A 16,601-nucleotide genomic window follows, 5' to 3' on the forward strand; every position below is an offset into this window, starting at 1 on the left:
ATGTGTTCCCTTTGCATCCTAGGTTTCCTGTACATTTTGATACACATATCACCATCCCATTGAAAGAATGGGAATATTAACTTTAAATTTCTTGCCTTTGCAGAGAGAAAAGACATTAGATCAAATAACCCAAGTTTAACTTAGATCTGCATTATTGTAAATTAAATACCCCTAGTTCAAGTCTCCCCTTACCTACCATTTTAAAGTTCACCAGAAGTATATTTGTTTATTTTAGCAGAAGGAAGTCCACATGGACACCAAGTGAACTCACGTGTACATCTCATTTTACTGAAATGAAGAACTTTTTCCAGAAGCTTTTAAGATTATCATGTGTACAGCCAATCCACATCACCATAAAATCTAAAGTAAAATCAGGTAAGTTTTCTAGTCACTCATTCTGTGTTAAGGGGACAGAAGTAAAGTAGAACTATGGAAATGTAGTCAACTTAAAGGTCTTCACCAGGCATTCAGACATCTAACTTACCCATTTAGAGGATCCAAAGCCAAAGACCGGGGTTGTGTCAAGTCATCATCCAGGACAATTGTGTACTCAGCTTTTCCTCTCCAAACAGCAGTCAGTGGAATCGCCAAAATCTGACCAGCTGTCCCATCAGTCCAGTACAGATTCCTTCCAATCCAGTCAACCACTATACAGTCTGACTTTATCCCTGAAGAAATCATTCAACACATGTACTTATGGTAAATTATAATGTTTAGCAGATTTGTATGCCATGTTAACTCATTTCCCACTGCTATGTATGCATCTCCAATATAGCAATCTTCTTTAAAATGTTCAAAGTACTATTGTAAAGGGAGATAACTATTAGAAATAATTAGGTTACTGATAGTTTGGCAGACCCCTCTGTCTACTAAGGTGACACTGCATCTTTCCAACCAGCAACTTCCAGCTACCAAATCTTGGTCTTTTTTTTGCTATGGAAAGAGCTAAGGCTGGTAGTTTGCAAACCCCTTTGTCTAATGAATTGCCAAAGCATCTTACCAACTAGCAAGTCTTGGTCTTTTAGTGAGGGAACTATAAACAAACTAATGTTTGGAATGTTAATGGCCATTCATTTTCTTGTTTGTGCTACTTGCGTTTATAGGGATAGGATGACTACATTACTGCGGGGCTTACCTTTCACCACAGTGCCTCTCTTTGTAGCATCCATACTTATCCACTGTATACTTTCTGCATTGAAATCTGTCCAAAAGACTTTCTGATCTACTAAGTCATAGTCAACAGAGAAAATAATCAGGTTCTTGTCTATAGTTGCCAGGATATCTTCTTTCAAGCTTCTCAATCCATAGAGAAATAAGTTAAATTGAATTGCAACAAGCAGGATTGGTTCAGTACCTATGAAGTAAGAACTGCTTTTAATATGGCCTTAAAAGGGTTTGAAAAGCAAATCCCAGTCCTAGTTAGGAATTGAATTGAATTGCTAGCAGTCCTTGCCTCTCATTGCCAAAGCTGAGATGCCAACTAGCCTGTATCAAAGGAGTTCTTATCATGGAACAGTTAGAATAATAACTATACTTAAAAGGTACTTAAGGGAAATAAGGATTCATTAGCTTAAACTGAAAAAAATCCTCACATTTCTAACTAAATATTTTGGGGGCAGGTATGTGGGAAGAAATGCTTTACAGGACTGGTAAGGTTGACCCATGGATACAGAGGCCAGAGTTATGATTTTGTTACAGTAACAATTTATTAGTAGTTTCAGACTCTCACTTGGTGTGAAGTACAAGATTTAAAATGATGGGTTTGGGGATATGCTACACTTTTTTCTAAGGACAAATAAACAAGCCGGAGACCGAAGGAGGGGAGATTTGGATTAATGTTCCTAGAAGTTTTAAGAATTTAAAGCTAGTGACCCAGGATTTAGAAGATATTTCCAGTTCCAGTTTACCTGTTGCCTTACAGGTATGGCCATCAGGCTCCAGTGAGTAGCCAGGATGACAGGTGCAGATGTATGAGCCCTTGGTATTGATACAGGTGTGACTGCAAGGCTGACTGCTGAACCCCTGGCACTCATCCACATCCTCACAGATCCCTCCACTGCTCTCCAACTCAAAGCCTGGCTCGCAAGCACAGACCTGATGGGTATGAGAAGACATTGAGACTTTCTGAAGACAGAATGGCAGTCATTAAAGAAGTGGTGGGGAAGGGAGATAACAGGTAATGAAGAGCACATGGTGAGATATTCCTTTTTGGCAACTGTTTGCCAGCTATTCTCAGAACCAATCTACTTTAAATATAGTTGTTTCTCTTTGTCTTTTGTCAACCTTGCCATACCCCTTACATCATGGGTCCTGAGTTGGGCAAAGGTGTCCAGATTCAGAATGAGTGAGATCAGAGAGGATCAATGAGAGAAAAGGCATGCAGACTTAACTGAAATGGTTGACAAAAGAGATGCTCCCATGACCAGCTATCAGAACAGATTTCTTTAGAATCAAGTCCACTAACTAGAGAACAGGTAGTTCTCTGCTTAAGGGCAGATCACATTCCACTCATGGTAGCAACTGTTTGCAACTGATGCAGTTCCTGAATTGTAATCCCATGGGACTGTTTGAGTTTTAGGATAATCAACAAAATTTCTTATTTATCCACAAGTATCACTACAGCTGAAATGGAAATAGACTGAGCAGCAGAGTTCCGGAGACACAAGATGGGCGAGGAGCTGGACAGGATTCACCGGAAGCCAGGAAAGACTCAGACACATCAGTGAATGGTCAGGACAGCCCTGCCGTGTAAGACTTAAAGGGAGGGCCCAATGAGGGACAACATGAATGGGAAAGTGCCATTCTGGGCTTCCCTAGACCAAGTTTATGGTTGCCAGAGAACAGTAGCTGAAGCAACTCACAGGCCCAGCTGGGGATGGGTAGCAGGTATGGGGACACTGTCCTGGGCTGCATGCTGGTAGGTGGCACCTGCCACCCTCATCCGAGCCATCAGCACAGTCCTCTTTCCCATTGCACACCAAACTGAAGTTGAGGCAGATAGAGGTGCCACACTGGAACTCAGAGCGCCGGCACTTCTGAGCAGGGCCTGTGGGGGGAAGATTCTCCGCTTAGAATCTTATATTCTACCTCCCAGACAACCCTCCCCCAGCAAGGCTTCTCTGGTGCAATCAAGACACCTTCATTTGGGCAAAGGAATGGATTTTGGGTGCTGCGGCATTGCTCAAGGAGCTGGTTTGTCACTCCCAGGTCAGGCAAGCACCAGGGCCCCACATAAGTGTTTCCTTTACTTACATCCAGCCTCGTCACTGCCATCCCTGCAGTCCCTCTGCCCATCACAGTGCCAGAAGTCAGGCACACACTGGTCTCGGCTGGCACAGGCCCACTGCCTTGGGCTACACCAGAGTGCCTCAGGGTCACAGTCCTAAGAAAAAAGAACACAGTCAGCATCTGTGGGAGGAAGAGATTCTCAGAGGAGGAAGAGTCCAGTGGTAGCAGGCTGCTGTCAAGTCCCTTCTTCAAGGAAGCCCCATGAAGCCTACAAACTCAGAAGTGACACAAATGATAAGAAATTCTTTCTGTAGTTGGAATTTAGGTAAGAATTGCTAGGTGTACAAACCTGGGCATAAAGTGGGAGGAAATGTCTTATTTTGTCAAATTGATCTTAATTCCATTTAGGAAACAGAAGCAAAGGAATCTGTTCCAGAAACTCTAATTTAACACATGCTCCAGCAAATAAAACTGATGACGTACTCTGCATCTACTGTGAGTGGGCCATGCAGAAGGGAGGGGAGCATCTGTTTACCTGCTAGTCCCCAGAGCCTTTAGATACATTCTCAACTCCTCAGATAGGATGAGGCCGATCCTAGACCCACTTAACAGTGAGGAAATAGAACCCTCACATGTGCTTGCTTAAAATCACATCAGATCAGTAGACTCACACCCAGGCTGCACTTTATACAATGCTAGAGTGACAAATTAGCAGAGTTAGTGGCAGGGTTTTTCAGTTTTCCAGTGTATATTTCTAGGTAGAACACTCAAGTCAAAGTTATCATATTTGATACTTGCAAATCTCTTCCTGCAATACAAATACAATACCTCCTAAAAGTTTGATTTTTAACAGCCTCTTGTTAATGCTTTGGATACTTTAATAAAGTTATAAGAGGCTTTCTGGGAAGTATTAAGGGTGACTTCTCTCTTATGTTTCCCCAAATTTTCTATAGAAAGCATGTATGACTAGAAAATTACAGTTAGCTCTTCATATCCAGGGATTCTAAGTCAATGCATTTAACTAAATGCAAGTCAAAAAACTCGAAAAACATGCTTACTTCAGCAGCACATATACAAAAAAAACTCAAAAAAATACATCTGTGTTAACATGCACCACATTTTTTCTTTGCATTATTCCCTAAACAATATAGTGTAACAACTACTTATATAACAGGTACATTGTATTAGGTATTACAAGTAATGTAGAGATGATTCACCATATAGGTTACAATCAAGTATCTACTATGCCATTTCATATGAGGGACCTGAGCATCCCAATGTCTGTATCTTTGAGAGGTCCTGGACCCAGTTCCCTGTGGATGCTGGGGGATGATGGCACTTTCGTATTTTTCTGAAAGAAGAGTGCGCTACCTTCTCATCACTTCCATCTTTGCAGTCTAGGTCGTGGTCACATATCCACTCAGATAACACACATTCTCCACTGCCCCAACACTTCACCTGCCCCAGTGGGCACCTTAGGGGCCAGGCAGCAGGGCAGCCTTCTTCATCTGAGTGATCCTGGCAGTCTGGGTGCCCATCACAGTGCAGAGAGTAGGAAATGCATTGGCCACTCTTACATCTAAATTCAGACATGCTGCAGTTTTCATGAACTGAAAAAATAAAGCATAAGGTAAGAATTCAGCTAGATATAAAGCAATTCAAAGACAAATAAAACGATTTGAAGAGTCACCAGGTTTCTGCTATCACCATGCAAATCATCTGCAGCAGGTGTCAGAACAGGAGAGTGGTTCAAGCTGAGAGTTATGCCAGAGAAGACCTACTAATAGGCTTCTCCCCCAGATAGAAGCTACCACCCCAAGACCCCTCTTTGTCTTAGAAAACAAGGGCGAGAAACAAGGATGGGAGGATATGTGGAAGGACACTGGGAAAAAGGCAGAGTAAGGACTCTCCTTTGGGTCCTTTATTTCATCTACAAAAAAAGAAGTTTCTCCAACATGCACATATTCTATAATTTATGTTCTTGGGCTCAGCATTTATAGATACATAGTACTTGATTTTGTTCAAGAACAAAGATCAGGCCCTGTGAAAACCCTATAAGAAGTATAGATTAATGAGCAAATATACCTGAGTCCTTCCCACTTCCTTCCTGTTTTGCTTATCTTTTGATATTTTCATGACCCCAAGGGCAGTCTCCGGCTATGCAATCATCTCCACATCCAAATCTATCACAGTACCTCACCCAGTACCTCGTCTTCCCACTTCAATTCTCATAATTCTCTCTTCTGCACTCATCATCCTAACAAGGATGATGTTAGTCTTTGAAACATGGTATTAGTAAGAATAAAAATGAAGACTATGTATCCCATAAAGATTAGGGGAAGTACTAACATCTACAAATGACAGGTCCTATCACTTAAAGAGACCCAAAACAAAAATTTTAATCTTCAAGGATATAGATTCTAGCTCGACAAGAAATAATTTGGGGCAGTGGTATTTTGTGGAAAAGGGAGTGTTCAGTATAATCTTCAAAATTCCTCCAATGAAATCCTTTCATCTTATTCTGTTGCCTCTGTAGGAAGTATAGTCAACAGTTATTTGTGGCTTCAGTATTTACACATTAAACTTCTCACTAACATTTCTTTGTAACCCCAAAGTTAATGCTTCCACACTTTCGTGGTCATTTACAGATATAAAAAGACCAGTAAACAAAATCTGAATTACCCAATGTGTGTTCCTAGCTGTGATTGCACAAGGCAATGCTCTGCCTTCTTGAATCAACTCTCAATTGTAAACAAATGTCCTTTTTGCAATGGATTTAGGGCCATATTTTCACATGGGTGTACTTTTAGACCTTGCATATGAATCAACTAGATATTAGAACACAGATAAAATAAATTTGAGAGTTAATCTCAAATTCCAGAACAAGGGTGAGTTAACCTGATTTTGAACCTTTTCTGAGGGATGGTAGAATTTGTCCTTCCCTCTGCAGGGGTCTCCAAGCACCATGCTGCAGTGCTGTCTATTGTTCTTGGGCACTAGGATGTTGTGATGCACCCTGAGGGGAAAATACTTGTGTTAGGCTTAAGGCAGGAGTTACCGTGCTCCGAGTTCATTGCTAATGAGTGAGCTACGTATCTTGAGACAATTTTTAACTCAGAGTGCAGTGAGTTTAATGTTAATGAATCAATAATACTTATTAAGACAACTTCAAACAGAAACACACAATAAAGTCGCATGTCCAATGATTGACAAAAATGTTGTGACCTCAACCTCATATCAAAGGAACCCAACCTCATACCTTGCCCCAGAGCAATGGTTCATTGCCTGCTAATTCAGTGTTTCTAAAAACTTTATAGAACATAACTACCACAAATAAGAAGAATCAATGTGACACAGTTTAAAATAATCTTGGAAAGCCCCATGGAACTTACTACATCCTTCTTCATCTTTTTTGTCAAAGCAGTCTAGGTTCCCATCACACAGCCAGCTCTTGGGGACACAGCGGGTCTTTTTATCACAATGCAGAGAACAATCCTCAGTGGGTTTCCAGCAGGTCACCTCATCAGACCCATCAGGACAATCCTGGGCCCCATCACAGTGGTATTTACTGTCTATGCACCTGCTTCCATCCAGACACTGGAAGGTCCCTGAAGTAGGAAGAACAAATGCTAGCATCCCTTATAAAAGGCTCAAACATGGGTTAACTCAATCTTGTTCTGGAGTTTGAGGTGTAATTCTCTAATTCTCAAATTTATCTTATCTAACATCTAATATCTAGTTGATTCATATGCAAGCTCTAATAATATGCTTGGGACAATTAAGTTAGCAAACCAACCTGGTCATTTAAATAATTTTATTTGTTTCATTACTTTGATGCTATTAGACCACTACCAACTCTTATATGTGGACCACTTAGATCATGGCATGGCCCAGCCTATATAAGGCAAATATCGGAATACTTAGCAGATTTGATGAAGTAAGGAGGAAGTAGTCAAGCACATGCTAAGTATCATAAAGCAGGTACTCACAGAACCAGTATCCTGACAGACGATAGCTTTCATCTATGCTAACTTGTCTAGGAAAATTTCGTAGGATTAGAATTAGGTAAATGCTCTGACAGTTCATACCATACTCTCAGAGCTTAGTGGTATAACTGGCACAAAAGACTGAGGACAGGACAGGATGACAGACCTGGTCCGTGGCAGATCTGGGAGAAGTTCTCCTAGTCTGAGCCTGCCTGACAGTCCATGCTCCCCATCCCAAAGGGACTCTGGGGAGACGCACTTCTTCCCTTCATGATGGCACAGAGGATAAAGTGCAAAGAACAGGTGGAGAAGAAAGGGCAGCTGGGACTGCTCCTTCAACCTCGGGATCTAGAGCAAATCACTCTCTCAGCATGTCAGTCCATGTGGTGCAGCCATGGAGCATGCTCTACTCTCCCTGCCTCTGGAAAGCTGTGTCATGGATGAGGATCAGTATTTCTCTACCTCATAGAAAGAACAGTGAAACTTATACAAAGCTTACATCCTTAGATTAAGGGTGCTTCATAATTTGGGCAAATTATTTTCTCCTTTTCAGCTTACAAACTAACCTTAATTTTTTTCACTATCATATGTTCTATTCCAGTCTGGGAAATAAAAAGTACAGTCCTGTATTGCAAGATAGCATTTTATTTAAGAATAGACTGTACAAATAACAGTAGTCACATGAGATTATAAAGGAGCTGAAAATTTTTATCATCTGGTGATATTATTGCCATCATAACATTGAACACAACACACTACTCATGTGTTTGTGGTAATGCTGGTTTAAATAAACCTACTGTGTTATCAGTCATATAAAAGTACAGCAGCACAATTATGTACCCTAATGATCTATACCATCTAGGTTCATGTAAGTGCATTCTATGATGAAGTCACCTCACAACATATTTCTCACAATGTATCTCTATCACTAATTTACACATATCTACCTTTCTGGTTTCTTGCTAGAATATCTCATGGTCTAGGGCCAAGGCCAGCATAAAATAGGCATTTATTTGTTGAGATGCATAAATTACACTATTAAAGTTATCAACTAGTATTTCTCAGTAACTATTGTAGCAACTGAATAGATTTGTTAGACTAATTAAAACCAGATTATTATAGAAAAGTTAAATTCTTTTGCATATTTCACCACCTAAGAAATATGTCTTCATGCCAAATGTTTCTTAGCCCTTAAGGTCAGGTTAAACCAGCCAGTGAGTCAAAAAGTAAGGCAGTGTGGCCAGAAGAGGAACATAAGAAGACAGCACAGGGTCAGATATATTGCAGAAATGGTTCTGTCCTCTTATTGCTATTTCTCCTTAGGACATCCAGCTGCTTCTGCCAATAAGGACCCACTGAAACCTATGATATAAATTTTTCTTTTTCTGTCTCATGATCTAGGATCAGAATTTTTGGCACTGTGCCAAAAAACATATAGAAAAGAAAAGGTAAACCAAGCTTTAAGCAGATTTATCTGAAAAACTGGCACAACTTCAACAAAAATAAGAATGATTCTCTTGCTGGTATAGGGTGTGCATCCTTAATCCCAAAACCAGAAATCTAAATGCTCCAAAATCTAAAATTTTCTTGGAGCTTTTTTTTTTTTTTTTTAGTACCGGGGATCAAACTCGGGACCTTGCACCTGCAAGGCAGGTGGTGGAACCACTGAGCTAAATCCCCGGCACTAAAATTTTCTGAGTATAAGTGTGATGCTGTAAGCAGAAAATTCTACTTGACCTCATGTGACAGGTCATAGTCAAAATATAAGAGCACTACAAATATTGTATAAAATAACCTTCAGGCTATGTGTGCAACATGTATATGAAACAACCCCCAGGATAGCTCATTATGCATATGCAAATATATTTATTCCATAATTTTAAAGAAACCTAAAATCTGAAACACTTGTCCCAGACATTTTGGATAAGAAATACTCAACCTGAAAAATGTTATTTGTTATGCATTATATGGCAAAGAAAAAAAAAGATTCTTAGGTAAATTAGTGTGGGAAACTGGTTTAGTGCAAATTAAATGGATTTCTTTACTGACAGACAAACTGCTATGAATACGCTAATGTTCAGGATGATTTCCAAAAGGAAATGGTGTGCAAACTTCTTTGAATAATGCTAAGAAACATGTGTCATTTAACAACTTTTGAGAAATGTTTTCTATTTTTATATTTCCAGAATATGGACAAGCTAGGGAGATGGCATACCCAATTGTGATTTGGGACAAGTGCCAAACATACAGACACAGTACTCAGGATTTTATCCGAGGAAGGGCAGGTAAGGTGGATATCGAAGAGTAACCTGAAAAGGAAGACTCACCTGGCACTTCCTGGTTTTCTGCCAAGATGACCATTTTCCTTATGTGTGGCTCCTTCAGCACGGAGAAGGGCTCCAGAGTCTTCCTGTTCCACAGCACAAGAGCTGCCTTGTCCGTGGTCACCAGGTAGGGTATGTGAGCTGCTATAAGCCCATCACTCCAGGACTTGTTCAAAGAGTAGGTTCTATTTTTCAGGAGACTGAGACTTTGCAGCCCTAAGGAAGAGTCAAAGCCTTAGAACATGATGCTAAGCAAGTGATCTGTGACCATCAAGGTATACAGTACATGGGTACTATTTGATTGAAGTTCAAAACTCAAAACTAAAATGAAGCTTGTACTGTTCCTATCAAGTTTTGTACGTTTTAGTTTTACTTGGAAAGATAGCCCAATGATGTATTTCAAGCTCCAGGAAAACAAAGGGCTTTGGTCTGTCTTGAGGGCAAAAAAGAGATGACTTTACTGCCTTTTTAGTTTTCATATATATGAAAATATTCAGTCATCAGCATCTACCTGCCAGTCCTCGAGGCTGGCCTGCGGGGAATGAGATGCTCTAAATCAGCTATGAAGGAATGGCTTACACCTGATAGCACATTATAACTTCATCCCTCCTTTGCAATGGAAGTTTGCTTCCATTACTTCTATGTATAGAAGTAGAAACAAATTCCAAACATGACAAAGAGCTATTAAGTACATAAAAGCTGTTAGGTATATTATGTCTGAGATTTTCTACCTTTTAAATCCCCAACTTAGACCTTCAGATAAGAGATGAGTTTGAGGTAAGTGCCTTATCTGAACTTCCACTGTTAAAACTAGAGTTAAAGCCTCTGCCTAACTAGTTCTTAAAATAACTGGAATAACCAGAAGAGAGGATTTTGAATGTTTTCACCACAAAAAATTTTTAAATGACACATGTTTGAGGTGATATATATGCTAGTTATCCTGATTTGCTCATTACACATCACATACCTGTGTCAAAATATCACAGTGCATCCCACAAATATGTACCATGATTGTGTGTCTACTAAAAACAAAATTTTCTCCAGTGCATCCAAAAATGGCAACAATAAAAAATAGAAATTTTAAAAAAGGACTAGTAACTTTAAACAAGAGACAAATTCAGAGCTGCTCATTCCCTTGGATCTCTTCCCACTGCACTAGTTGCACAGGTCTTACCCAGCCCTTTGCTGCCCCAAAGGATGCTAGCTGCGTTGAGGTCTAAGGCCATCTGAGTGTCTGCCGTCCAGGTACCTCTCCAGATTGTGTGTCTGTTTTTGCCATTGAGGGTCATACTTTGCAAGTGGCTGCCACTCTCCACCCAGTATAGTGCCCTCCTTGGCCAATCGAGAAGCAGCTGCAGTATAATGCTGCCTGTGCTGTACAGGGTTTGTGTGTCCTTGCCAGGAATTGTGGTCTTCTGAATGTCACTTCGGTCACAGGGCAGCCAGTACACATTCCCTGTTGGTATGTCCACATTTGCTGAGCAGACTGCAGAGGAAAAGTAACTCCATTACAAAGGGCTTTCAAATATAATCATGAACTGACTCAAACTAGAAGGAGGGGGGGTTGTTAGTCAAGGATTTAAAAATATGTCCCTCACAAGCCAACAGTTCTTCGCATCAGAAGCCTCATCGGGCCTACTCTGGTTCAGATAACTTGTCATAGGACCTCATATGAGGCTTTCAGAAGGCATTCATTCCCTGTATTTGGTAGGTTAGATGTCCAAGTGGTAAAGCCTGTGTTTGAATGCTGATCTATAACTTCAGATTTACATTCCTTTTTCTCATAGGTTCAGTATGAAAATCAATTATATGTTAAGTGACCAGAACTCAAATCGCTGTTAGAAAGCAAAGATTGGGTGACAGACATCACTACAGTGGTGTGGAAGACCACTGATAGAACGTATGAGCTGACAGTGAGGAAATTTACAACAAAAGACCTGGATATGATAGAAATCAAGTATACAAAAGTCACAGTATCCATTTTCAAAAGTGAATAATTGAATTAGAAATTAACCTTCAAAACACTTCTTATTCCTGTTCACACTAACTATCACTAGCTATATAAGTGGATCTAAACTAGGAACTGAGCTATTCTGGAATACAATCTAACAGAAAGGTTGAGAGCAACATCAGGCTAGCAGGTCAGAGAGCCTCATTTAAAACCCTATTCCATCACGAGGTGGTGGTTAATTTCTACGCCTCACTTTTATTTCATTGGAAATTTATACCCTTACATAATCACTCTTGGTTCTTATTTTTCCCCATTCCCCTGCCCCTCCCTTCAACCACTCCATCCCTTCCTATTTACAAAGACTTTGTTTCCATTTTTACATTTTCTCATATTGATTCCATTTCCTTCTTTCCTTTTCCCTACCCTTCCCATGTCCCCTTCCCCTTTGCCCTTTTTCTTCCTATTTCACATTATCTACTATACCTTTTAGTCCTTATTTACATTTTCAGTTTCTCACACTAGAGAAACTATTCAGTATTTACACATGTGTGTCCTGTTTATTTCACATAAGAGTATCTCCTCAATGTGCATCCATTTAGCTACAAATGTCTCTAATTTCTTATTTTTTATAGCTGAGTAGTACTCCATTTTATAGAAAAACCACATTTTCTTTATCCAGTCCCCAGTTGATTGGCAATTGGGCTGTTTCCAAGTTTTAGCTATTACAAACTGTGAACAAGCTATTACAAGCTATGAACATGGGTGCACATTTGTCACTGTGGTATGATTCTTTTAATTCTTTGGGGAAGATACCCGGCAGGTGAATAGATGGGTCAAATGGGACTTCCAGTCCTAGTTCTTTGAGGTACCTCCATCCTGATTTCCACAGTGGTTGCACCAGTCTACACTCCCACCAGCAGTGGAGCCACAGCCCTGCCAGGATTTGTTATTCATTGATTTCATGATAGCAGCCATTCTTTCTGGGGTGAGGTAAAATCTCAATGTTGTTTTCATTTGCATCTCTCAAATGACCAATGATGTGAAACATTTTTTCATATGCTTATTTGCTATTTCTACTTCTTTGTCTGAGAAATGTCTGTTCATTTCAGATATCCATTTTTGGATTGGGTCTTTAAATGTGGGAGATCTAATTTTTTTAAGTTCTTTATAGGTTTTAGATAGTAGACCTTTGTCTGAGGAAAAGTAGGTGAAGATTTTTTCCCATATTGTGGGTGATCTCTTCACACTGTTGGTGGTTTCTCTCGCTGTTCAGAAGCTTTTAATAAGAAGAGATCTCACTTGTTGATTGTTTGTGCTAGTTCATGGGCAACTGAGGTTTTGTTCATAAAATCTTTTCCTACCCCAGTATCTTGCAGAGTTATACCTAAAATCTGTTCCAGCCAGTTTAGCGTTTCTGTTTTTATATTTAGATCTTTAATCCATTTTGATTTTAGTTTAGTGCATGGTGAGAGATATAGGTCTAGTTTTAATCTTTGCCAAATTGAAACCCAATTTTCCAGCCCCATTTTTTAAAGAGGCTATCTTTCCTCCAGTGAGGGTGTTTGACTCCTTTGTCAAAGATGAGGTGGCTGAGTGTGTCTGGGGTTGTTTCTGCATCTTCTAATCTGTTCCACTGGTCCTCAGGTCTGTTTCTTTGCCAGTACCATGCTGTTTTATCACAGTAGCTCTGTAGTATAGTTTCAAGTTGGGGATTGCGATACTGTCTGCCATGTCTCTGTTGCTTAGAATTGCTTTTGCTCTTCTAGGTCTCTTCTTGTTCCAAATGAATTTTTGGATTGTTTTCTTAAGGTCTGTGAAGTATTCTGCTGCCATTTCAATTGGGATTGCTTTGAATCTATATAGTAGTTTTGGAAGTATGGCCATTTTCACTATGTTGATTCTTCCTACCCAGGAGCAAGAGATGTCTTTCCATTTTCTGATATCCTCTTCAATGTCTCTTTTCAGAGTGCTCTAGTTTTCAGAGAAGAGGTCTTTAATTTCTTTCATTAGGTTGATTCTTAGGTATTTCAGGTTCTTGCATGCTATTGTGAAAGGAATTGTTTGCCCTATTGCTCTCTCAGTGAGTCTGTTGTTCGTGTAGAGGGAATCTATTGATTTTTGTGTGTTGACTTTGTATCCAGCTACTCTACTGAATTTGGTTATTAAGTCTAGACTTCTGGTGGAGTTCTTGGGGTCTTCTATATAGAATATTGTGTCATTTGCAAATAATGACAATTTGACTTCTTCATTTCCTATATTCTTTTTATTTCTTTCTCTTGTCTAATTGCTCTGGGTAATGTCTCCAAAACTATATTGCACAGGAGTGGTGATAGTGGACATCCTTGTCTTGTTCCTGATTTTAGTGTGAGGGCTTTCAGTTTTTGACCATTTACTGTGATATTGGCTGTTGTTTTATCATAGATGGCTTTTATCAGATTGAGGTAGAGACCATCTATTCCAATTTTTTGTAGGGTTTTTATCATAAAGGTATGCTGGATGTTGTCGAATGCTTTTTCTGCATCTATTGAGATGATCATATGGATTTTGTCCTTGGCTTTTTTGATCTAGTGTATTACATTTATTGATTTGCATATATCGAACCATCCCTGCACCCCTGGGATGAATCACACTTGGTCAGGATGTATGATCTTCTCTATGATCTTCTGCATTCTGTTTGCCAGTATCTTATTAAGGATTTTTGCATCTATGTTCATTAGTGAGATTGGCCTATAGTTCTCTTTTTTGGTTGGGTCTTTCTCTGCTTTGGGATCAAGGTGATGCTTGGTTCCAGGAATGAATTTGGGAGTATTGCTTCCCTTTCAATTTCATTAAAGAGTTTAAACAGTAGTGGCAGCAGTTCCTCTCTAAATGTCTTGTGGAATTCAGCAGTGAGGCCATCAGGACCTGGGCTTTTCTTAGTTGGTAAGTTTTTAATTATGTTTTCAATTTCATTGATTGATATTGAGTTGTTTAGAATTTTTAGGTCTTCTTCATTCAACTTTGGTAATTCATACATATCTAAGAATCTGTCCATTTCTTCTATGTTTTCCATCTTATTGGCGTATAGGTTCTCAAAGTAGGTATTGATGATCCTCTGGATTTCTGCTGGGTCCATTGTAATTTCATCCTTTTCATTTCTAACTGCACGGATTTGGGCCTTTTCTTTCCTTTTTCTGATAAGGTTGGCTAAGGGTTTGTCAATTTTGTTGATTCTTTCGAAGAACAAACTCTTGGGTTCATTGAGTTTTTGTATCATTCTCTTAGTCTCCATTGCATTGATTTCTGCTCTGATCTTTATAATTACCTCCCTTGTATGAGCCTTGCTTTGTCCTCCTCTTCTTTTTCTAGGAGCTTGAGGTTCAGCATCAGGTTGTTTAATTGAGCTCACTCTGTTTTCCTAATATGAGTATTCACTGCTATGAATTTCCCTCACAAGACTGTTTTCATTGTGTCCCATATATTCCGACATGTTGTATTGTCATTGTCATTTAATTGTAGGAACTGTCTGATTTCTTCTTTAACTTCCTCTGTTACCCATTGATTATTCAGAAATGTGTTGTTCAATTTGCATGTGTTTATGAAATTCTTGCGGTTTCTTTTCCTATTGATCTCCAATCTCATCTCTCCATATTCAGTAATGTCATACTGCATCTCAAAATCTGTCATGAAAATTGTAAGCACTACAAATCAGGGTTTGATTTTTTTTTCTTAAATTTTGTTTTGTAGAAGAGGGAATGGCAAAATAATTGCTCTTGGGCTAAATCTGGCCTGTTGCTTGTTTTTGTACATAGCTTTTAATGGAATGTAGCCAATCAATCACACATTATGGTCACTTTCATGATACAATAGCAGAGTGCCCACCAAGCCTAAAATATACACTGTCATGTGTTTTACACAAAAAATATGCCAACCTTTCATCATTTAGGTTTAAGAAAATGAAAGAGTATTAATAATTCAGATTAATCTTACGGGTGTGATATTTACAGCCATTACACTCTAAATATCACAAAAAGTTGAGGAAATCTTTTTTTACTATTTGAACTTTCTTATCCAACTCAGCAAAGAAGTTATCCTGTTGAAGAACTAATTACAACAAATCTTCACTACTTCACTTTTATCTCACTTGCTTTTGGAAACAAAAGCATCAACCTTCATTTGAGTAAAAACTATTCTCAATGACTTCATTACCTAATCAGATATTATGGAAGCATTTATTCAGAGATTGTTAAGTCTAGCTTGAATTACAACCATAGATTGGCTTCCATTCCAAGAATTCTATATAAAAGTATCCTGTGACAATCACTTAAAATAACCATGCAGAAATTTACAATAAAGAACATCATACCTTTTATTATTTGTAGGTTGTAGGTTACACACCCCGTATAATAGTAAGCTTTATTATAAACACATTTTGGCATATATATGCACACTTCCAACCTCAGAAAGACAGTTGTTAACTCTTTTGTAGTACATCATTCAATATTATAGTAATAACTCAAATGTTAATTTTGAGAGAATTAGACAAAGAGGAAAGATGTAAAGTGCGGCAGGGGTGCAAACAGAGATGCCAGAACATGGGACTTAATTTAATGTGCTGTAAGTTCTTCCTTTTCACAGAGGGTTAGAGTTGGAGCATTTCTATACTATTCCTCATATTTTCATGAGAAGGAACTTCCATAGAATTACACTTCAGAATTCTCCCCATATCCATTGATTTACTCCCAAGAAAGGAGAAATGCTTTGAGGTTGGTGACATGGTAAGGACAGACTGGCTATCTGTGTTAAGCTCTTGCCTCTCTGGTCTCAGAGAATGTGTACTCGGCTCTGGAATTAGAGTCAGCCTTGGCCCTCTGCTGATCTGAGGTGGACAGTCCAGTTTCCAGGGTCACACAATGTTCTCTGAGCCATGCTACATTGGTTCCTACAGACATACTAATCTTTCTAAACCAGAATTTTGAGGCTCTTTCATTTTTGACTAGGAATTTCATCTGTATTCTTTAGCTTCAATTTTCATATGAGGACAAGATTAATACAACCAAGAGAAAACAGTGACACCAATACATTTTGATGTAAAGATAAGCTGAAAGCTACAAGCTCACAGATTGTAAGGAA

At 39.1% G+C, this 16,601-nt stretch overlaps 1 protein-coding gene across 2 annotated transcripts in view; it reads right to left on the reverse strand.

Annotated features, from left to right (window-relative positions):
* The window catches only part of LOC101701954 (low-density lipoprotein receptor-related protein 2-like), a 48,516-nt gene that overhangs the window by 13,739 nt on the left and 18,176 nt on the right, over window positions 1-16,601 (reverse strand). For both annotated transcript variants that reach the window (XM_087217221.1, XM_087217220.1), the window contains exons 14-22: window positions 10,713-11,024; window positions 9,542-9,754; window positions 6,621-6,836; window positions 4,600-4,838; window positions 3,253-3,382; window positions 2,862-3,046; window positions 1,908-2,094; window positions 1,136-1,354; window positions 485-668 (exon numbers count right to left, since the gene is read on the reverse strand). In XM_087217221.1, the coding sequence (XP_087073347.1) occupies window positions 485-668; window positions 1,136-1,354; window positions 1,908-2,094; window positions 2,862-3,046; window positions 3,253-3,382; window positions 4,600-4,838; window positions 6,621-6,836; window positions 9,542-9,754; window positions 10,713-11,024 (1,885 nt within the window). The remainder of the gene's footprint in view (window positions 1-484; window positions 669-1,135; window positions 1,355-1,907; window positions 2,095-2,861; window positions 3,047-3,252; window positions 3,383-4,599; window positions 4,839-6,620; window positions 6,837-9,541; window positions 9,755-10,712; window positions 11,025-16,601) is intronic.

The sequence above is a fragment of the Heterocephalus glaber genome, unplaced genomic scaffold, assembly GCF_053883595.1.
Source record: "Heterocephalus glaber isolate CG9 unplaced genomic scaffold, H.glaber_assembly_v1.0 deba00001461, whole genome shotgun sequence".
Classification (NCBI taxonomy): Eukaryota; Metazoa; Chordata; class Mammalia; order Rodentia; family Bathyergidae; genus Heterocephalus; species Heterocephalus glaber.